General features: G+C 33.7%; 1 protein-coding gene across 14 annotated transcripts in view; it reads right to left on the bottom strand.

Annotated features, from left to right (window-relative positions):
- Window positions 1-24,636, bottom strand: part of Ssdp (Sequence-specific single-stranded DNA-binding protein) — a 690,704-nt gene that overhangs the window by 16,395 nt on the left and 649,673 nt on the right. For 11 of the 14 annotated variants that reach the window (XM_081762329.1, XM_081762327.1, XM_081762335.1 and 8 more), the window contains 2 exons: window positions 21,501-21,566; window positions 15,338-15,408 (listed from right to left, as the gene is read on the bottom strand). In XM_081762329.1, coding sequence (XP_081618455.1) covers window positions 15,338-15,408; window positions 21,501-21,566 — 137 coding nt within the window. The remainder of the gene's footprint in view (window positions 1-15,337; window positions 15,409-21,500; window positions 21,567-24,636) is intronic. The other 3 variants (XM_081762333.1, XM_081762328.1, XM_081762336.1) reach the window with 1 other exon arrangement.

Here is a 24,636-nt window from a genome sequence, read left to right as displayed (position 1 = left end):
CGTAAACATGACCGGTTGTTGGAAACAAGGTGAAGGTTGATTCATCGGACCACATTACGTGTTTCCACTGCTCATGAGTCCACGCCTTGTGGTCCTTGCACCACTGGATACGCCTCTTCGCATTTACTGCTGTGACCAGGGGTATGGCTATAGCGGCCCTGCCATGAATTTTCATTTTATGAAGTTCCCGTCGTACTGTTTTCGATGAAACCGAGTTCTGTAGGCCGGAATTGAGTTCAGACATAATTTTCATTGCAGTGGTCTTCTTTTTAGCTGCTACAATCCGTTTTAATGCCCTCCGGTTATATCTGACAGGATTGTCTTTCGACCACTATTGTGCTTTGCAGATGTCGTATGCCCTCGTGACATTGGACACAGTGCCTTTCGATACTCCCACAATGTTCGCCACTGTTGCCACTGAGGCTCCAACCAGACGGGCACCAACGATCATGCCTCTTTGGAAGTCTGTCAGGTTGCCCATTTACCTCACCACTTTCACACCACGACACTCACAGGTGAACTGGTTACTGCTGACGGAAGAGGAAGGTCCACATGACACATTGAAAACAAAACAAAACGATCGCCAACCGTAACACGTGTTGTACTGTGGAGGGCCAAACGTACGTGTCCTGTATGAAGTGTTTTTAGATTTTTTGTCTTTCCCCTGTATATACATACCAGGGCGCAAAATATTCGGTCGCCAGGTCGCCATTGGTGACTAGACATTTAGAGCTGGTGACCAGTATCTAGTAGTAATGTTTTCTACTTAAACTCACAGGGTTGCGCAGTTTCTGTTTCGTACGATAATAATTGTCACTGAGTGAAAGAAAACACGGAATGTGAAGTCTTCACAACGTTGTAATTCGTCCCTCCTTTCCCACACTCGTTCGAAATGGTTTGCGTCCTGGTGCATCAACGCGAGAGATCGTTTCCCTCGCTGTTTGAAGCTAGAGTAGCTGTGGTACAGCTCACTATCTAGAACAGATCAGCCACTCACCTCACGATGTCAGTGATAGATAAATAACGAAATAAGTAAATACATAATATATTATATATATATATATATATATATATATATATATATATATATATAATAGATATTTGCATGAAATAACGTTATCACTGGTCACCTACGGTAACTGCCTTCTCTTTCTAGCCAATCAATCAGTCAATAAATAAATGAAAATGTAGGGAGAAAATACTAGCCGTGAAATTCATCGACAACTTTGCCTCTAAGCGAATAGTGAAGAACTAATTAAACAAACGCAAATTGAAATAGCAATTCGTGCAACGATTGGAGAAGCACGACATTCTTTGTCATTGTATCGACGCGGTAGTCTATTTCTTTGTCAAACCAAAGGCCGTGGTAGTGGGATCTCATAATTTGTACGTGATAGAAACTGGCGACCATCATTTTTGGATTGGCGAGTGCGTCTGACTGAAATTTTGCGCCCTGATATATACAGTATGCGGCAAAACAAACAGTACTGAAATTCGCGTACGGATGGGGCTCAGATGCTATGTGGTATGAGCTGTGAGTGCCACATGTGTGCTCAGTTGTGTGTGGACTAACGTAGTGTGCAATTGGTGCGAAGATAATGTTACAACAGAGAAGGAGGTACTTATTGTCGAGCAATATTTCCGCTCATACGGTGTGGGGCAGAGTCTCACTGCAGGAGATTAGCGTAGACGTCTACTGTATTGCTCTGGAGTGTTAGCTATAGCATATGAAAATGAAGATTTCATCAGTAACATATGGTTCAGTAATGAAAAGCCATGTGTACTTTGATCATCACAGCAATCGACAGATGATTATTGACCCTGTCTTGCATGATTTGTGCGGCTTTTACCGCATGAAAAATCTGTCGTTATAACAACAATGGATGCAGCAAGACGGAGCTATTGCCCACACTCCAAGTGAGTCACTTACCCTTCTGCTCACAAGAGTTTGGACATCGCTTGATTTCCTGTGGAACAGATTTTTCATATCCTTCCTACTCCCCTCACCTCATGACTCCAGATGCCTACTTACGGGATATGCTGAAGGAAGCAATTTTCCGAACAGATAACTTCCTACCACTATACTGGAGTTAAGAGAAAAAGATTCGGTCATTTGCTTTGTATTCCAGCAAACCGTGTTCACTAACATATTCATCGATCTACAGGACCACTACGAAGAATATGTGCGACATAATGTTCAACATTTTGAACACATAATGTACAGGAATTATTTCTTGTAAATTTACAATATGTGTTGAAACATTTAGTTAACATCCATTTGACAATCTTTCTTGTGTTTCGGTATGTTGTACAACAAATAAATAAATGTCAACGATGTGATTTCAGTACTGTTTGTTTTGTCGCATACTGTATAACTTAAACTCTTAAAATCTCGCGACACACTGGTTGGGAACCAATGTACTACGTAACAATCATGTAAATGGCATAGAAAGCTAAGTAGTTACAACATTCAATATTAACTACATAAACATGTAAACATATGTAGCCTAAAATATTAAAAATTCCTGAGCTTTGTCAGTTATGAGATGAGAAATGAATGAAAATGGTGGAATGAAGAAAATGGGAGGAAACGGGAGAAAACCTACGCACACGGTGTTTGTTCACTCCGAAGTTCACTTGGCGTGAGCTGAGATTGAACTAAGGACCCCATTCCCCAGAGGTGAGTGTTCTACCACTGAGCCACCGCGGCCCCTCAAATTTTTTATTTGTGTTTTCGGTAACTGATTAATCCGGGAAAGTGCAAAGCATGCCGCCACGCACTATCAATGGTGCTTGGCTGTTTAGCTCTAATTTATTATTATTATTATTATTATTATTATTAGTCAATTTTTATCTTATTGTAGGAAATTGCTTAAATTTATTCAACATCTCCTTACTTTAAATTTTACACGTCATTTAACACTAGAAGCATTAAATTCCCAGAAAGTGCCAAGCAGTCAATTTGACCTCTACTTCACTTTTGTATATGATGAAATTCATTTTCGATTTATTTGAAACTGTTACGTATATTTTTATGTTCTTTTATTTATTGACTAGTTACTAAGAAGTTATAATGCATAATTGTATAAAAGGTACCTATCTTACATACTATTTGTAATATACAATCTGCTATATTTTACATATGCATGGTGCATAGCACATCCGTGTTTATTACACTGTCTATATGGACAATATCACGTGGTTCGGATTCCATGTTAATCAGTAGGTCCCGTCTCATATAGCTTCGCTGCTGAAAGAGACATTAAATTCAAAATCAACTCAACTCAATGGGCAATGTGTAACACAATTCTAAATTCTACAAAAAAAAAAAAAAAAAAAAAAAAACGTGAGATGCAATAGTGAATGGTTTTGAATATACAGTTTATTTTTTTCTTTACTATAAAAGCATTATTACTCAGACAAATATTATTCTTTACAAAACACGAAATGCAAATTGCGTAGCAGACCATGCATATCTCATTCACGGCCATGTTATGACAATAAGAGCTACTTTTTGGGCACATTTCTTACAAACTACTTGTTTCTTAAACTTCCTGATACATTTACAACTAACTTTTTTTTTTTTTTTGTATCTTTTACGAACACTTGTTTTGTTGCTTTTGCACAAGAAATTTGACACTGCTTTCGTTTCTTGCATGGCAGCGGCTGTTGCTCGTCCTCCGTGAGGCTGTCACTCACTACTACTATTTTTTCAAGTTCTCGTCCGGTTATCTTCCTTTATGTAGTTTCCTTGCACAATTCCGGATTTAGACACGCTGAACAGCACGTTATACACTACATGCACAGGTCATCTCCTACTAGGTGTTTTTTTACCGTGTATTTGCAAAGTATTTGGTCAACGATGTCAACGATGAATTTAGTTCTACAAAATATGACAGTCTCTGGTTTATTCTTTTTCGTGTCTTGTCAAATTCTCGTTGACTTCTGCATACTGTTGAAAATAACTAAACATTTGTTTCGTTTACATTTGTACATTGTAAGTGTGTTATCACTAGTGTCGTTCTAAACATAATGCACCTTCTCGAGAAAAGTGACACAAGTCAAAAAACCTTGTGGTCCAAGTTCGTATCCCTCGCGAGAAAAGTGACATAACACGAAATTTGTCATTTTTGTTCTAATACACTCTGATTTTTGAATAATTTTAAAGCTTTCTTACAAAACTTTTACACATAAAAAAAAAAAAAAACATTGTGATTATAAAATAACTTTAAAACAAGTTACGAGTTATGTCATTTTTCTCGCGAGGGATACGAGCCTGGGCCTTAAGGTTTTTTGACTTGTGTCACTTTTCTCGAGAAGGTGCGAACAGTTCCTTACTTTTTATCCAGACATGTAACCTTTATTGGGTTCTTTTCGGTACATTGTCGTACCAAATAAGGAAGTATTTATTCTTCAAATACTTTCCTAAGCGCCTTCCCTATATTCACACACACAGTGTATTATATACAGGGTGTCTCAAAAGTATCCAGACAGAGGGTAATGCTGTTGTTATCAGAGTTACAACAAAATGTAAGAGGGAAAACAGTCTCAAAATATGATGTTTTCAATCTAAAGTGAAGGATTTTCTTTTTATTAAATCGAACGAGCCGTTTGGATTGTGCACTCTTTACACGCCTAATGTTAAATGAAAATGCAACGTTGCCACTTACCTGGACCCATAGCATAAGTGAATGAAGTTACTGTCTTGTACACTAACGTGTCGATGGCCAGCCCCCATTTACTTTTGTTCTCGTTCCAGGTAAAGGGCAACGTTGCATTTTCATTTAACACTGGGCGCATAAAGAGTGTACAGCCCAAATGGCTCGTCAGATTCCTTTACTTCAGATTGAAAACATCGGTTTCCCCTCTTACATGTTGTAACTCTGATAATAACAGAGTTACCCTATGTCAGAGCACTTTTGAAACACCCTATATATACACGCCGCAAGTGACACCAACACCTTTTTTCTCCTTCAAAAAAAAAAAAAAAAAAAAAAAAAATCTCCATCAATTTTATCACTGCAAATTCTCTTAGTTGTAAGTGATTTTGGGCGAGTAACACCCTTACCCATGTAAGAGCATCTATTCACAATGCATTTGGATGCAATAAATGTCAGCAACAAACATTTTATTAGAAATATATCTGACTTGTTTCGTATATACTGCATATCGGATCCACTTTGGTGGGGGAAAGCTGCTTGTCAATATAGTTTTTTATTTATTTTTTTTTTTTTTTTTAACTTTAGATTAACCTGTTCCACAACTCAAGCCAGGGCAAATTTGTTGATTTCTAGTCTTTTTGCACCATTTGCAAGACTATCGGTAACTACCGTGCATTACCTGCTAATTATTTCACACGCCTTTCCGGTATACAAGTGTCATTCCACGGTCAAAGTGACAGCTTGATTCTTCTAGAGATATACATGTGTCCGTGGCATCCCATCCCCGCAATACTTACACGCTCGAATTTCAACTCACTTAAGAAAAAAAAAATCAGATTTCTATTTAAAAAAAAAATAAATAAATAAATAAGAAAAGCAATCAAATACTAAATGTGTTAAGTAAACATTTAATGGCTGTCTAATAAGCATTCATTTACAAAACCTATTTTCTACAAAAATGAGATGTTTATTTTAGTTTAATATTAATTGAATGCGACACGTTGTCTTTATAGTTTGCAAAATTCTCTTTAATTTTATAAATATCTTCTGGGTTATTTCCTTAACAACAGCTAATGTACTGTTACTTGTTTTGTATTGTAACTTGTGTGATCTCTTACATTAGAAAATGACCTACACAGATACTTATGTTAGTTCTCTCATGATGAATCCATCAATAATGCATAATAAGTTAGAATAATGGGAAATTAGCAATCATAAAAACATTATTATCATGAAAAGCATTGTTCATACATGAAAAGTAACAATGATTTTGAGGATTTACGATACGACAGATTTGCACTGCAACTCGGAACTTCAAACGATTTACAGATTAAACGTTTGCAAGCAAATAGATACAGCGTTTTCTAAGAAAACGTTATTAATTCAATGTTCCACAGAATATTTTCTATAAAAACACATCTTAGAGGACAAAATCTGCAGAAGAATGATAAATGTGTACTAAACGTATTACTACATTCTTAAGTTGTCCTTGCTTACGAAGAAAGCAAATTCGAGAAATACCTCCTGTTCAGTAGAACTACTTACTTTGGCAGAACACCTCACCTGCGAACACTTCCAAAACATGACGTTTTAAAATACCTCAATATCAACCTTCCCTAGTGAGAAACAAAATTCCTGACCTAATATTTTTTGCAAAAAATTGTAAATGGCCATATATCAGATCAATTTTCGCGTACCCGCTAGAACAATACGGTCTAGTGATCTCTTTTACACTCGAACGTAGAGTGTTATTTTATCCAAAGGTCCCTTCTAAACCGAATTGTCAGTACTTGACAAACAGCTGCCAGAAACTGTAGACGTTTTTTTCAAAGGAGTATACTTTCAGATCATCTATAAGTAAGCAAATTTTGTAATTTTGCTGTTGTGCTGTACCGTCTTGAGCTCAAATTGTTATTCAATTGCTATGTTATCGAAATGTTAAAATGTTTCAGTGTAAAATGACTTAGTGCTGTGTCTGAAACCAATTATAAATAAATAAATAAATAAACATATTTCAAAACACAAACAGAAACATTACTTTCAATAATAATTTTACAAGCCGTGTTAGAAAAAGAATTATTTTGAAAATCGACTAAATAATGTTTAAACAGAAATAGAAGAAAAACCTTTTATATGAACAACTTCCGAAGAATCATTGTCATGAATTATACATATTCTTCATTTTCTGATAATTTTCTTCTAATTTTGTGTCTTCCAGGCGAAAGGAAAGTTGTCAGTGTCTTATCGATTATGCACAATTCATCCTTCTGAAAGCATTGTATGTTTTATGTGTACACAGTAAGTCTATCTTGAACAAAAAGGAATGCGTACTGGGTAATCTCGACTCTGGGAAACTAAAGAGCAGCATTATTTTATTTATATTTTGTTATATGCTATGTATTATGGAATAACAGTCTCTCAATATCAAATTAGGATTTCTTTTCAATAGCTTTTAGGGTTAAATGACGGCAGGCTCCAAAAGTAGTTTCCCCTCTCGCCGAATGATATTAAAAATTTACACCTGTTAAATAACTGTAATATAATTAAACTTTCTTACATAATATGTCGCCATATAATCAAATAGAGAAATTAATAGATGAAAGTAGTATGAAGGTCCAGCCATTTACGTAAAGCCAGACTGAGATTGCTTTTAACGCTTTCGGATCTGATTTTATCTTAATCGTTACGATACATATTTCTGTACTTCGTAGAATCAAGAAGCAAATCGTCAGATGGTAGGTTATCCAATTAATAGTACAACAACCTAACATCCATCTAAGATACTAAATGTTCTTAACTAAAGCGTATAATCATAAAAATAACGTGATAAACTACATGTCCAGTGGAATGGTCATTGGGATAGAAAGGGTTAAATTTCAGGCGCGGGCATTAATTTTAATTCTGACTGCAAATGATTAACTCATCTTCTCCCTCGTGAAACAGAGGACAAAGCGTCGAAGTACGGTGCTATATATAGGTTTCTTTAAAAAAAAAAAAAAAAAAAAGTCCTTGCTCGATATATTTTTATTCTTGTGAAAAATGTGAACCATTCAAATCCCACAAATGTTCTTTAATTTTTTTTTTTTTTTTTTTTGAAAATATTTGCATTTCCTGAATTAAGACAGCACGAAAGTCGAGCAGATACCAAGTATTCTTACGTAACAATTACAAGCCTACAAATTAGCATCAATTATTTTTTATCTTAATGCATAGACAAACTTAAGACACGAATAAAACATCACCACAATCGGAAAACAGTTTACACTCATTCTACAGCAAACTATATGTTATTCAACAACACTCTCAAAAAAAGTTTTTCAATCACCACAAAAGCACTTTACCAAAAGCCTACATTCAAACGAGTAAAAGTGCTGACAACTACTAGGGTCGTAAGAGCAAACAAGAAAATTAGGTGCTCAAAGTATGTTGTTTAGAATAGCTTTGTTAATTTCTCCCACGGGTTTTCTAACCATGTCCAGGGGCAGATAGATGATCTTAAAATCTCAAATCAGGTTGGTTAGCAATAGGATGATCAGACTTATTTATACCTTCAAATCTGATGGACTGAGGGTTATGTGAAGACTCCTTTCATGCGAACAAGAAAATAATAAATCTACAGGAATCTACAAAACAACGTTCTTTCTGCTGACTCAATGGCTGTAGTTGAAAGAGGAGGAACCTTTATACTGTAAAAGAAAGATAACTTTGATGAACAGAATTGAGAGAAGATTACGAAGAGACAAACAAAAATTACAATTTTAATATTATTTTTAAAAAAAAGAAAGAAAGAAAAAAAATTAGAAAAATAAAGCACCCTGTAACAACAAGTTACAGACACGAATAAAACTTTCATTACAATCTAATGATTGTAATTAAACTTCCTATAGCAAAGATAAACTCGGAACTTGTAAGCATGCACATTAAAAATGAATGTATTAATGAACAACAAACGCAGAGTACGAGTTAACATCTTGGATACTTTAAAGTATCACAGTACTTGAATACTGACTATGAATATCGTAAAAAATCAAATTCGTACAATTGTAATTTGAAAATACCAATATCGATGTAGATCATAGATAATACTACCTAGAGCAACAATGTATTACATTGTAATTTGCCACTAGTCACAGATATAGCAAGAACAAATGAATAAATAAACTTTGACGGAACTACTACGAAAGCTCTCAGATTCAAATTGACACTATTTACAACACGTTTTGAAATTTACATGTAACCTCACTTCTAGCATCTTACAGGGTAAATGGTACAGGGTAATAAAGTACCCTGTATCTTCAAGCAGAATTGTATATAAAACAACATCTCTGTTTTACTTTTCCAATCTATTTAACTTTCTTTACTTTACGGTAAACATTCTATTTGAGATGATTATTTTTAAGGCACTTTTACTTGATCAACTTTTGTTGGTTCAGTTAAGATGCACGATATTAAGGTGTATATTCATTTTCTATGAATTGACAATACCCAGAAACTATTAATCTAATTTTAGGTTTCATCGTATAGTGTTTCTTCCAGATTTTTCCGTGGAATTTTTATTCCCCCTTTCCCTGAGCTAAAGTAAATTAAATTACTGTATTCAATATACAAAAGATCGTGTCCTAGTATAGCCATTCACATTTTAAACTCCCCCTCCCCCCTGACAAAACTTGCTGGAACAAAGCCCAATAGGTAGTACTTCTTTAACGTTATAACATATAAATTCACATGCCTATGTGTAAGCTCTTATTGAATTACTTTCTTGTGTGTTTAATTTCTTTCAACTTTTACATCGTCTTTCTACATTCCGTCACACATTTAGTATCAGTTTATTGCACAGAAGTCTAAGCCATTTTCCCGTATGATGAAATTTAGTACAATGATACATTTTACATAGCTCGAATTTATGACACCCAGTTGTCGTTCGAATACGAGTTATTTAAAACAAATAACCAAAAACTGCCACCAATTTTAAAATAACACATGATTAAAGTAATAGCTAACACTTCAAAAGAGAAAGAATTACGATACGGATGTGCTAGATAAAATAAAACCATGAACAAAACTGAATCAAGATAAATTTTGAAAGACACGTATTTTACGTTGTGCTAGTACAACATGACATTTAATGATATAAACTATTCATATGTGTCAAAAATTCCACTTAATACTCCCAGTAGCACAACTCTACTATTACTAGCAAAGTGACACTCAAGGAAATCTACATCAACATATCAATACAAATGTACATAAATAAATTAAATCAATCTTGAACGTCTTTGACAATGCCCTGTAAATTATAGGAGACGTTCGACAATGCAAGCAAATGATGAAAGAGTTTGTGACATTAAAATGGTGGAAGAAAACGAGAGAATCAGCCCTATGTTGTCCACCACAAACTTATCTCAAAGCTAAGCATTCTAACATGTTGTCGCAAAGGAAGTAAGACCTATTCTTCATAATGAAATTTAAGCAAAGGGGATCTTCAAAAGACTAGAGAAAGAGGAGGAAAAAAAAAAAAACAAGCATTGAGCAAGTTAGATAACACTGTTCAATATTAAACATGTTATAGGAATAAGACTAGCTAAACTTTACTAACTGGCGGCCACTGAATTCGAAAACTAAATTAATAATAAAATCTGAAGATAAGCTCTGGTTTACAGCCTTAATCAGTAGTTGTGTTTTCTGAATTAAATGTTAGGTTTTCCACACACAATCAGTTGGCAACATTGCAAAAATGTATTATATTTTTCATAATACGATTTTCACGATTCACGATTTTCACGATTTTCACGTAATATTTAATATACCATGCTGTCTTGTGATAAGGATTGTTAGTTCTTATGAATTGTAGGAAAATTGCATAATTGTGGTTTATGGCGTGCTTTGATGATAATTGCATTGCAATAGCTTCGGTTTCCATTTGTGCGTTATAGACAACTAGAAAATGTATTGGAAGCGCGTCAATATACCGAATAACTTTCTACTATATTTACGGTAAGTAGTATTTATTTCAAAGAAGAGTTAAATTACATTTACACCAAAAACTCAACGCGTGAATGGATCGAAAAGAACTTTGAATGTCATCTGCAATACGCATGACTTATCACTCACACTACTGATTAAGTTTATCCTATTAAGAAACGAATGTATGTGAAGAGAAAATAATAATTTTGTACTCTAATACACTTTCTGCAATTCAACCTGTGTATCATGACAAAGGACTTCTTGCTCCCAAATATCCATTTAATGTTTATATGAACTCTACGACAATAAATTTTTCACCAAATAGCGAAGAACAACATAAAGCAAACTAGTTGCAAAGCATAGACTACTCGAATCATACCACAAGGAGAACTCAATGATCTTATCAAAAATCTAGAATTACCTAAATTTAAAACAACATTTTAGGCACCATGGTTACAACTGACTTATCTATACCACCCAGTGAAAGTGAGTATTTTGCAGTAGCAATACAGCATTTAAACATTTATTTTTAAAATTGAAGATGATTTGAACACTCATTGGAAACACATTGAGGGCCTAGTGAGTGAGTTATTCAATATATATCCTCAGTAATTGACTGTCTCACCTAAACATCATGCAAATTGAAGAAAGTAAGGATTCGTCTTATATAGAGAAAGGAGTATTTATAGTCCTAAACTTCTAGTGCACATATGTATATATTATATACCTTGCAAGTTATTGACGTATGAAGAACGGACAAATTTGCAAGCAAAATTTTGAAAATTTGTAATTACTTCATAGCTATAATGAACAATTTACAAACATAGTGAGACAAAAGTAACGAATTACAAGGAATCTGTAATGACGTACACTTTCACTTAATGCTAGTCATATGCTTTTCAGTATATGATATAAAACCAGTTCTCAGAAATTAAAATACCAAAAAAGAAAGAGAAAAGCTTTAAATGCTGACAAATAAATGCAACTAAAATTAATAGCAGACAATTAAGAGTTTGTCTCAATGATAAACTACAAAATAAAACATCTTCAAAGCCATACCAGAATGCGGCTGGTTACATGGACCTGATCCAATATCCTTTTCAAGTTCAACGTATTTAGCGTAGATGTTGCTTACATGCCAAAGTTTAATTCTGAGTTTGTTTTGTGAATACACGAAAGTCGCTAATTCATTAGTCTATTCAACTCATTCTATATGGCATCAATATTATTTACTTCTTGCTCATGGGACTGCATGTTCAATCGAAACCTTCTTTGGATATTCTTATGATTATTTTCTCACCATTCATTTGTCTCTCTCTAATCTCCATTGGTTTAACAGGACACAATAATGAAATATTATTAACATTAAAACAAAAATCCTAACCACGAAATAACGAAAAATCAAAACTAAGAACAAGCAAGAAAGGAAAGAAGTCCATATTAAGGGAGCTAAGAAGATGAAAGCAAAGCTAGTATCGACTTTCGTAAATCAGCTTTGAATCAAAACCACCAAATTTCTCAAAAGGGTAGAGTGAATTTTAATTTGAGAAACAACGTGTACCAAACTTCTCTTTAACATTTTTACATTGATTACACAACGAGGAAAAAATGATAAAAAGGTACCGGCCATCACACTGAGTATCTCGTCCAAATTTCTTATATATTGAATAATATAGATCTGTAATTATTTCGGAAACATTTATTTATGAAACATTAATATCATAAAAGTCATTTTTGCAGAACTTCGTTAAGAACTCACCCTCAAACGTAAAGCACTACTTGTGGATTTCTTCACGAAAAATTACCTATGACTAATGAAACAAACAATTCTTTATGAAATACGAAGAATCGCCTGAACCGTTTTAGAAAATAAAAAAAATCGTCCTAAGAGAACTCACCCTCAAAAGCAACCATACCTATATATAAATGAAAGTGACTAGGTTTGTGACTGATAACTCTTGAACCATCCGATCGGTCTCAATCAGATTTTCAACATAGATTAGGTTCGGGCCTCGGATTGTTTCAGTCATTTCACTTGGACGGTGCAACTTAGGAGATAGGAAGGGGGAGATTTAAAAATTGTCGAAAATTACTGATAATAGTGTCGAATCATTAGTTTTCGGAGTTACTGAGATAAACAGTGACTTTCCAATGCCGCTTAAATCCAAATTCAGCCCACTACAGTAATATTTCATTTCTATTTATATAGATTACTTATTATTTTCTGATTTTTATTAATTTTTTTTTCTACTATTTGAAAGCACTTCAATACTAGTAAAAAGTGACAAACGAAACGTATTACTATTTTTTCTTATTTCAATTCAACAAAGCGGGTAATTGATGCTAGTTAGTGAATATATTATGTCATGTCACATGATTGTTAATGAAACTGTTATTTCTGAAATATGAAGAAAATCACTCGAATTGCTTTGAAGAAAATCATGCGAAAATAACTCAACTTCCAAGAGCAACGATGGTTTCAAGATAAGTGGATACTGTCATAATAATGCACGAATATTAATGAAATATTTACTTATGAAACACGAACAAAACTGCCTGAGTCGTTCTTTAGGAAACGCGTAATTCATTCCCAAGAGTAAACTACTCTTTTTGAATTTTTCATGATTAATAAACTATGCCACAGTTTAGGGTTGTTAATAACATTTATTTATAAAAAAATGAATGAAATCGCCTAAAGCGTATTTAAGAAGACTGTCCGAAAAAAACATCCTGTGGGCATTTTTAACAGAAATCTTATGTCGTATTGTAGATTTGTTAATTAAACATTTATTATTAATATTTAATATTTATTGTTAATATTTAACAAAATCGTCCACAAAGTACAGTGCTCATTTGCCAGAGTAAACTGTCCTTTCTCTAATTTTTCCCAGAAAGACGAGTTATATCATATTACGGGGGTTGTCACTGTAATATTTATTTATGCAAAACAAATAAATAAATTTAGAAAAAATCATTAGAAGCCGTTTTCGAGAAAATACCAATTTTTGACTTTTACTCTCCAATAAACTATCTTCACATTTGGGTGAGAAAATTCAGGGAAAGTTCAAAAATTTAGTTCGGTTACGTTGAACAGTATGGTCTATAGGTGTATACACACATCGGGAAGAACGGACGGAGAGAGAGATCTAAAAATCACTTTCTCGCTATGTTGTGGTCACGAACCTGTAAATCGGTTGAAATCTTTTTTTCTTTTCTTCTACAATTACCATTTTTTCCTCTCTTATCATTGCTCTAAAGTAAAAGGTTTTATCTAAGGTAGAAATAAACCTATTACGTAAGCGTTTGCTATGTACACGCTAGATAAAAGTAGTGGCAACATTACTGATATGTGAGAAACGCAAGGATGCAACAGATATTCGATAGATAACGTAACGTCACAGGGGTAAATGTGATAAATGGGTATGGTTACGTCTTACACAGTCAAATACTGTAGTGTGGTGTGGAAAAGGTGGAGATTTCAATGGCTCTAACAAGAGTCCAAAAATTCTAATGAGATGTTTCGGAAAGTGCAATCACCTGCGTAGATCAAAATTGAGATGGTAAGTGTTGGAGTGCGTAAAAGGATGTGTTGGAGTGCCTCCAAGTGCTATGTAAAAGCATGTGGCGACGAAGCGTTGTTATCGAACAGCGTGTAATTCGAAAATATGTCCTAAGCTACGAATGCTATCCAGGACGACTCCACACTCACATAATGTAATTCAGCTCTTTTTCTTCCTGATGGAAGCGGATTGCATCCTGAACAACGTTCCTAGGTTCAGCATAATTGCAGCGCGGTAAAATCGCCATCAAATTACACAGGTATGAAAATGTCAACGTTGTTGAATTACATATGACTTGCTGCAATCTTACAAGAGGGAAGGTGGCAACTTCGCTGGACAGATAGTACGTATATAAGAATACCCTGACTCACTCGTATGACAATGTTTGAAGCAACAATCCAATGGATGGAAACATTCTGGATCTTCTCGTCCAAAGACGATGCTTCTTGCGCAGTCCGTTGGTGTGAATGTAATGCTCATTGTGGTATACACCATCAGTAGGGTAATCCTGCACCATTTTATCTTCATGGTCAGACAGTCAATGCAGCCTGCTGCTGCAATTTCTTGCAACATGACCTTCGTCCTTTTCATGGACAAGAATTGGTACTTGCTGACAACAATGGGCATCTTCTTGTATGATAATGCCACTTATCACACTTCAAGAATAGTATTAAGGCACGAGAGAAACAAATCATCATTACTACCACATAACGGTCCTCGAGAAGCACAGACAAAGATGGACGTGCTGACAGTGTACGTCGCTTCTCACAGGCATGGAAGAGGTTCTAGAGATGGTGAGAGATTATACTGAAGCAATGCAATTGATATTTACTCTGCCCATAAAGCTAGGAACAATTACAGCAGTGTTTCCAGTACTTTTTATCCAGCTTTCGAATTATAATAATTTTTATTTCATACAAAACAATCTCTGTACTTCTGAGTTACCTTACGATATATCACATTAACTATGAAATATTCTTCCCCTATCCTTAAAATATTAAATAGAACTATCTACATTTTATGAAATAAATGAATAATTACAGACATTAACTGAAGGATGAAATAATAATAATAATAATAATAATAATAATAATAATAAAGGGCTGATTTTGCTTTACTTCAAATCAGAAAGAAAAAGACGAAAATACTCACTCCTGGTATATTTCCTCCTGGTACAGGCTTCATCATGGTGTACATATTATCACCACCTGAATTAGAGGAGTCTGCAAGAAGAAACAAAAGTACCCAATGAAGTGAGAAGTTACATAATTATATTACAATTAAAGCATTTGAGAAATAAACGACATGTGTATATTATTATTCGCATTATAGTGTGGAAAACTATATTATACTTCTATTACAAACAATTAATTTACTAAAATTAACGAAGATTAATTTTTATCCCGTTTGTTTTTTCAGTGTTGACGGTAAGAAACTGTAGTTTACTAGCAATAAAGCTTAACAAAACCACTCCTCAGATAAAAATTTACTACTTATAAAGATGCTGTGCTCTATTATAAGTATTATTATTAATGAAAAACCGAAAGATATAAGCATCACATTTTCTTTCGATTTTATAAATCAGTCAACAAAACATATCAGTAAAATTTGAAATAATTGCCAACTAAAATACATGGATAATATTACTAATTTCTAGATTACTGAATTACATGTGACATTTGAGAGAAGCGCATTCATGTCTGCTATACTTCTTATTGGTCACTTCTTTGAGTCGTATTTTATGAAGACTCTTGTTCAAAAAATTCTGATCATCAACTTCTTTTAAAAAGCCGTATTCTCCCAACCGTACACAGGAAACTGTAATGATTTAGTAGGAATAAAGATTGAAAAATTTCAATTAAAAAAAAAAAGAAAAGAAAAAGAAACCCTAATGGCTAAGAATGTGTGTGTTTGAAAGCGAAGTGGGTGGCTAGGATTCTTTTGAACAACACTCTACCTACATTTCATATTCTCGAGTCCCACATATTATCCTAATGGTACCAGCAACATTACTTTATCCATGGCACCTAGATCAATTGGCCGATAGCATTATTTAAAATATGAGTTCTTAACAGTCAAACAACACAAAATTATCTTCCTTAACGCAAGGCTAACTAACTAACTAACTCTATGGGCTATGGAACCCGGAGGTTCAATGCCGCGTTCACAAAAGGCTCTCCCCTGACTTCTATCCTTAGCCGATTGGATTCCAGTTTCTACTTTGTATTCCTATTTCTGCGAGATCCATCTTAATATTGTCCTATTGTCTAGGTCTTCCTAATGGTCGTTTTCCGATTGGTCTTCCAGTCAATACTGAAAGCGTTTGTACTTTCTTCCATTCTAGCTACATGACCTGCCCACCTAAGCCTCCTAGACTTGACGACCCTAACAATGTTGGGTAAACCGTATAAATTATGTAGTTCCTCGTTATGAAGTTTCCGCCATTCCTCATTCCCGTTCCTCTTGGGTCCGAATATTCGTCTCAGGATCTTGTTCTCAAATACTTTCAGTCTATGTTCTTCCCTCAGAGTAAGCGACCATGTTTCTCAACCATATAGAACAGGCATGATTATCGTTTTATATATTTTAAGCTTCAAATTCCTCGACAGAATTCGCGACGACAAGAGATTTTGAACCGAATAGTAACACGAATTCCCTGCTTTTATACGACATTTAATTTCTTCGTGAATATGATTTTCGTCTATTAATATTGATCCTAAATATTTGAAAGCATCCACTTTATCAAAAGCATTATTTAATATTTTAACGCATCCATAATTTGCCGTATTACGGTCCCGGCGCACTTCCATGTATTTAGTTTTCTCTGCATTTACTTCTAAGCCCATCTCCCTGCAAGCGTTTAATAAGATCTATGCATTTATTTCTACTGTTCTCCTATCCTCCCCTATTAAATTTACATCATCAGCATATGCCATAACCTGGTGAATACCGTTCAACTCTAGGCCCTGGTTGCTATCTTTGATTTTTCTTATAACGTATTCCAGCACAAAGTTAAATAATAATGGCGACAACGCATCTGCTTGTTTCAGGCCATTTTCGACGTGAAAGCTCGTGGACAAAAATTTTCCTACCCGGACTTTACTTTGGGATTCATTTAAAAATAACTTAATTAATCTAATTAGCTTTCTCGGTATTCTAAGTTCTATAAGAACGTTGTATAATGTTTCTCTCCAAACCGAGTCGTACACCTTTCTAAAAGCAATAAATAGTTGATGTACCGGGGTATTCTATTCCCACTTTTTTTTTTCGAGTATTTGGCGAATGGTAAATATTTGGTCGATAGTTGATCGATTTCGTCTAAATCCGCACTGATAATCTCCAATAATTTAATCTGCATAGGGGTCAATCTTGCTAATAGAATATTTGAAAGGATTTTATAGGATGTTGACAGAAGAGAAATGCCTCGATAATTATTACAGTCAGTTTTGTCGCCTTTCTTGTGAATTGGAACAATAATTGATTCTTTCCACCCTTGTGGCAATTCTTCCTTGTTCCAGATAAGGAGAATGAGTTTGTGTATCTTGTTCCACAATTTTTCGCCTCCAGCTAAAATTAACTCAGCCGGGATTTCATCTACACCCGGAGATTTGTGTTTCTTTAATTTCTTTATAGCGGTTTCTACTTCTATTCGGTTTGGTTCTGGAATATACGTTTCTGCGGTGTGTATCTCTTTTCCTCCACGCACATTAGTTTTTGGCTGCGTGTTCAGCAAATCGTCAAAGTAGTCTTTCTATTTAAGATGCTATCCGTATCAGTGAGAACTGTCCCGTCAGCTTTCTTTAATATATAAGCACGAGGTTGATAGCCTTTCTTAAATTCGCTGATCCCCTTATAAATGTCCCGAATATTTTTATTTTTACTATTATCTTCAAGTTCCTTAATTTTAGCTTTCAAAAAATCGCGTTTTTTTTTCTTCTAAAAGTTTTGGAAGCTTCCCGCCTGATATCTGCGAAATTTTGTGTAGTTATTTCATTCGGAGTTTGTAACAAGCGTAATTTTGCCTGTTTTCTCTTCTCTGCTACTTTAATGCATTCCTGGTCGAACCATGGTTTGTTCCTACGTATTTCCGCGTGTCCCAATTTTTCTTTTGCTGAACTTTTAATGCTATCTCTAATTTCAATCCAAGTATCCTCAACACTAGTGCACTTCGAATCTTCTAAAACCGAGAATCTATTCGAAACTTCAATCTGGTATTCCTCCCTTACCTGGCTCTCTTCTAATTTCTTTAGTATTTAAATTTATGTGATAGATGAATGATGGTAATACCTGTGAGTTTTAAAACAATCTAAACATATAACGTCTTAGAATTTTTGATTTTTGAAATTATTTTCGTTTGTCACCTCTTTTATCAGCAAATTCTACCACAGTTCTACAAACGGAATTGTTTTTTTAAGATTTTTGCGAGAACAGAAATAAACATTTTACCATATTATGAAAGTTCTTCACATTTGGTCTAAAAAAAAAGTAGCGTAGTTTGAACCCTCACATATTATTAAGGTATTGTAAGAAGTAAGGACATAACGATTCATAATTAGTTTCAACAATAGTTAACAAGCATAAGTTTACAGCATCCCCAGAAAGAAAAACAGCACAACGTTTTACCTATAGTAACTGTCTTATTACACTCTTTTCGTACAGGTTTTATCATGAGCAAATGTGACAAGTAAAAAGTGTTGGGTAGCAGATATTAGTTAAGTTTTATTCAAAATAGACAAATCAAACTTACAACTGGCACAGAATTTTGACAAATTTTATGTAAATTTTAAACTAAAAAAATGAAATATTTTAAGAATTACACGTTAATTAATGGGAAGAAATACTCTTACTCTGATATTTACTTTTTCAATTTCATGAAAGCAAGACGTATGGAGCAACTTTGCCTACATTTCTCTTTAGAGACAAATGTAATAAATGAAGAGAGGAATTTATTTAAGTACAATCATATTATATATATTATATATATATATATATTGTACCGTGAATTTTCGTTGATCTCTAAGAAAAAAAAATGTAAATGTTTTTGGAAAGATATTGTATGCCAGCTATTGTGACGGTAAATGCTCGCTTTGATTAAGTGATTCGCGTTTTTAACGCTAGGGTGAGCTGAGTCTAAGCCTTGACAGAAATCTCACTGTTTGACCTGACATCTAGTGGCCAAATCATAAACCTGTTCGACTGGACGTTTCCTCTTCAGTTCTTCGGACAGGTAAGGGTAGAGGAAGATGTGCCTTCCTTTAGCTCCGTTAGATTACATATAGAATGAGTTAAATTGAAAAGTAAAGAATGAGTCAAGTGTAATTAACGATATTCACTATCTTAGGAGGCTACTTATTTAGACTAAAGTCTACGAAATCGTAACCTATTATTTTTCTCCTTCGATTAGTGGATATTCGTAGTTTTGGAAGTTAAATCGTGGAATGAATATTGATATTTTTTGGCTACTTTAACTAGAAATTGATAGTACGTAGTAGTAAATGACTTTCAGAATTTCATTATATTTTTTGCAATGTATATATATTTTTTCTTCGTGTTTGTTGGTTAGATTCCATTTAGTACGTACGATAATACCATTTTAATCAAAACGTGCAATTACTGCAAAATTAAATTTCTTGTTTGTGTCATATTATATAAAATTCTTGCTCCTATAGTCAGTTATATTGAGCTGTCAAAGTTTTTCTCCTTTAGAGCCAGTAACATTGAGCTTTAATCTATTGTTGTTATTTGTTAGTTGTTTGGCTTTACATTATTCGTTTATATTCAGAGATATTCATATTTATAGTTGTTGATCAAATTTGCAGTTTGGAAAAAAAAAGTAAAAATAAAAAGTTTAATAGCATGTATTTCATGGAGTCTCAATGAAACGAACCGAGGTCCCTATGTATGCTGGTAAATTACGCTACAATATATATATATATATATATATATATATATATATATATATATATATATATACAAAATTCATACAGGAAAAAAAAGGAAGTAATATTCGAATACATAAAAGAAATAAATAACGAGAGAACAAAAAGCATTTAAAGAAAAGTGACATTAACAATTAAAAAGTAAGAAAGAAATTTGCGAGGATAACAGTAAGTGTATGAGATCCTGATTGAACGTAGTGAGATGGACATTTTGGATAGTTAAAACCACGGGCGGTATTATACATTGCTTTCACACTTTTATAACCTTCAAATCAACATTAAATATCGATGCTATTCTTCGATATAGATTTTCCTCTTACTGTAGACAAACTGCAGAATTTCGCTGATTAAACTTCAAACAGAATTTTCCACGAAATACATTCAAATTTTACAGGTATGCTTGTTTAACGAAAGAACGTAGGAAAAGCCAAGAAACCTTTAAAAAACATACACAAAAAATAGAAATGTGAATGAAGATAGGAAGTACAAAAAATAAAAAGAATTGTATAAATATTTCACAAATGCGGAATATAATCACTATTACAAGAAGCAAACGTAAATGCTGTTCAAACAACATACAACAAAAACGTTTATTCTCATTTGCGACTGCATTAATATTTATTGAAATAATAATAACTTAAATATTGGTTAATGTACTGATTTCTAAATCTAGAAATTTCTAAGCGTGCATTGTATACTAAGGCTTCAGGTTCCGTGAACTACCATAATTCTACATTTTAAATAGCTCAATTTTCAATAAATTTTATATAAATAAATTTGTTGGAGTTCACTCCAATGGAGATATTTTGGTCTACATTGTTGAAAAGGTATCTACTACAGCAGACAAGAGGATAAAAGACGTTATTTTTATTTATTTATTTATTTATTTTATCCGCTACAAGCTGCGGACACACTTACCTGCAATTTTAGCTATTACACATTTTTTTTTCATGCAATCATGCACACAATCTTACACATAATAACTACAATTCAATCACTTATTTTTACTAAATTAATGTAACACAATAATAATTCACTAACTAAAGTCAGTAAAATATTCTGCTAAGATTCCATGCATCAAATTTAAATCTTCCTAAATATTTACTTTAAAGAAATAATGCTAATGTTTAAATCACAAATAGAAACAAAACAAAACTGCTATAGGTCAAATGGAGAAATCACCCTTACATGAAGTGCCCTGCCCAGTAATAAATAAAAGTATAAATTGTAAATATAATGCCAATGGATGACAATGTGATGCACGAGTATGTTCTGCTCAGGGGTTTATTTCTGAAAACAGCACAAAATTGGGCATGTCATGTAAGCTTGGTTTGTCCTTTTTTTCTCTCTCTTAAAGGGCTCTGTTTTCTATTCACCTTGTCTTGTGACAGGACTGGGAGTAGGCATTCTGTGACTAGCAGGGGAATAGGGGCCCACAGAACCTAGAAAGAAATGAACATGAGTTCTACGAATTTGAGCAAACCAAGCTCTTGTGGGACTAAAAATTTTCTGTTCTTCCTATGTTTCACAGAACACAAACTGTCAACACAGATTTCTTTTCAAGCTCCACAGACACAAAGTACCGTGCATGTTGACAATGAAGCAAGTCTGATTACCACATAACCGTATACAAAGCTAATAATCATTTCAATAAAGCAACAGATCACAAGAGTGAGTGAAAGCTTTTAATAACATACGCATGCTTCAAAAAATAAAGACTTGAAAAAATTGTAACTTAATTTATAATAAAACCGTGAGGTTTATCACAGAAAAAAAAAAGCAAACAATATATATTTTTCAAAGTAATACTGCTATGTAGTAAACAATTAGTGTAAAAGTGAGTGCTTTAGAAGAAAGACAAAAATATTTCACTATATTCTTTAAGTATTATGGTTTTATCGTCATTTGGATGCTTTACGTAATCCTAAATTCAAAGTCAATCCTATATTTATATAATTACACCTTGCGAAACACTTTTGGGTGCTACCTACATTTTACAGTGATTAATCTGGATGAAGGAATCTAGAAAGTTGCTTAGAACTAGTCATATATTTTATAGATTTGAAAAACCAGTAGTACTACAGATAACCCAGATAAACGACGTCTATTTGGTCAGTGTTATATACAAGATTTAACTATTGTATAGCATTGTGAGACAGATGACATCCTAATTACAAGAATGAAACGTCTCATGACTGTGTGTCACGCTAATTCTTAACAGTAAACAGTGACGCTAATGTGTATCGCGATCTGTCTGACGGCAAAAGATGTTGCTACCGTGCAGGTAATTTGCCGATTTAAAACTATTGTAAGGATTTAATTGTAACTGAAAATCTGCATTGTTTCAACTTCATTATTTCAAAATAGGATAATTGCCGTCATTTTTAGATTTGAGCATTAATATTTATGTATTTTTAAAATAATATATAGTGAGTATTTAATTGCGACTGAAACGGTATTGCTTCAATTTAGTTATTTTAAAACATATAGTGATTACACCTAACGTTAATATGGTTTGCTGCTTATTATTTATTAGGACAAGACTAGTAACCACATTTAGATTTGAGTATCAATAATTGTGTAACCGCAAGTTAGTGGTCAGACTAAGAAAAAAAAAAAGTAAGGAATCAGAGCTGTAAATTAACCACGAATTTAACTTACAGTGCACACCGGGTCGAAGGTCCAGGCGCAGGGACGGATTAAGGCTCTTGAGGCTCTGGAGCCGACTATTTTAGGAGGACCCTATTTTACGAATAATTTCAGCGCATAAATTTCCTTTGCTGTCTTCCACAGCCTCATAGGCTTATCGAAACAGCGAGAACTATGCTTTTTAAAGGCCAGACGAGAAATCAATTTTATCCTAGAGGAAATTTTCATAATTATTAGTTTCAAACATCTTTGTCTAGAAACAATTATCAGAAATTTCCGAATAAGGCACAAACACATCACATTTGCTCTTTTTGTGGTCATGGTTTTCATACAGAAGATGCGTGTGTGTTGCGTAAACAGTCTAAACGCATAATGTCTGTAAATGTGGGAAGTACATTTACAGATAACACTATTAGGAAATAAGGGTCATGTAAAATTCTCCTTTACTACACGAAATAATAATATCTTCATGGCATTATTGATTGAAAATAAGAATGCTGATGCTGTATTAGATTCTGCTTCGCAGATATCATTAATTAGGGAGGATTTGGTTTCACCTAATATTGAACATCGACATATGAATAAAAGGAATTCTCTTTTGATAAACAAGATAGCAATTTTACGTTTCAAAATTAATGGGACAATATTTCATCATGCTTTTCGCTTGTTAAGTACCGGTAATTGTTCCCAAGACATGTTGTTAGGGAATCACTTTTTAGTATCTCAGAGCCCAAATTCATTTGAATAGGAATATTTTATTGTTAAGGAGATCTGGAAAACCTCCTAGATTTACTCTAAGTAATGACAGAGATATTTCAAAGGAACTGTCACCAGAAGGTAATAATCTGGTTTGTAATAGAGCCAGAACTAGCTCACTCCCTCACAAAATAAGTATCGTGAAGACACTAGTGGAAGAAGACTTAACTCTAGCGATACCGCGAAGGTAGCGAGCGGGAAAAAAATAGCATAATCCTATAATATAATAAACTGATTGCTATATTTTAGTGTCAGAGGGATTTTTAGGGCCCCCCTGAGCCTCTCGTCCTCGTAATTTAACAAATTATAAATGACTTTTTTTAATACATCGTATTCAGAAGAAAAGAAATAAAGGCACTTTTCATAAAGTGAAGATGTTTGTGTTAGAAATGACTAACATGTCACTGCACAGTTCTTTCATATCATCCATACCACAATTATATCGAATATTTGAATTTTGTATTACAATGTCCAAATATAAGTTTATCTAGGATTACCTGTGGTAACACTCGCTATTGTATATTTGCTGACGTTTCCTTCTAGCAGCAATGCTACTGCAGATGATGACCTACAGTTTAATGCATAATAAACCACCGGAAATTGAACCGATCTCTTGGACCAAAGGCGAGAAAGCTAAATTCATTATACAATTAAGAAAGAAGATACGACGATTACAGAAATTAAAAATACAAATGTTAAAGTAGAACAACGGTTATTTAGCATTTATTAAGCTTGAGAGATGCCTATGTATGAATTGTCCATTTGTAGAGAAAAATGTTCTAAGTAATTTACTGAATGTTGAATGAAACCTTTCAAACTGCACTTCAATAGCCACTTACTTATCAAATACAAGACACTCACTGTATATTTCGGGTGATTACGTATTAGTATTTATAATAAAAATCATAGTTAAACAGGTTACCGTACGCCTCTTGACACAGCACTGAGCTGAGATAGTAAATACGCGTTTTCTTTTCTCAGGTGGCATTTCGAACTACGTAAGTGTTTGAACTATTCTGAACAAGATACGGCAAAATGAAAGAAAAGGCATGTTTTACAAGTGTCAATGGAAGTATTTGCAAAATCTCGTCTAACCATGAAGGGACT

This window comes from Thermobia domestica, chromosome 6 (assembly GCF_964235325.1).
Source record: "Thermobia domestica chromosome 6, izTheDome1.hap1.1, whole genome shotgun sequence".
Lineage (NCBI taxonomy): Eukaryota > Metazoa > Arthropoda > Insecta > Zygentoma > Lepismatidae > Thermobia > Thermobia domestica.
Note: the sequence above shows the minus strand (reverse complement) of the source record. Positions and strands in the feature narration are given on the sequence as shown.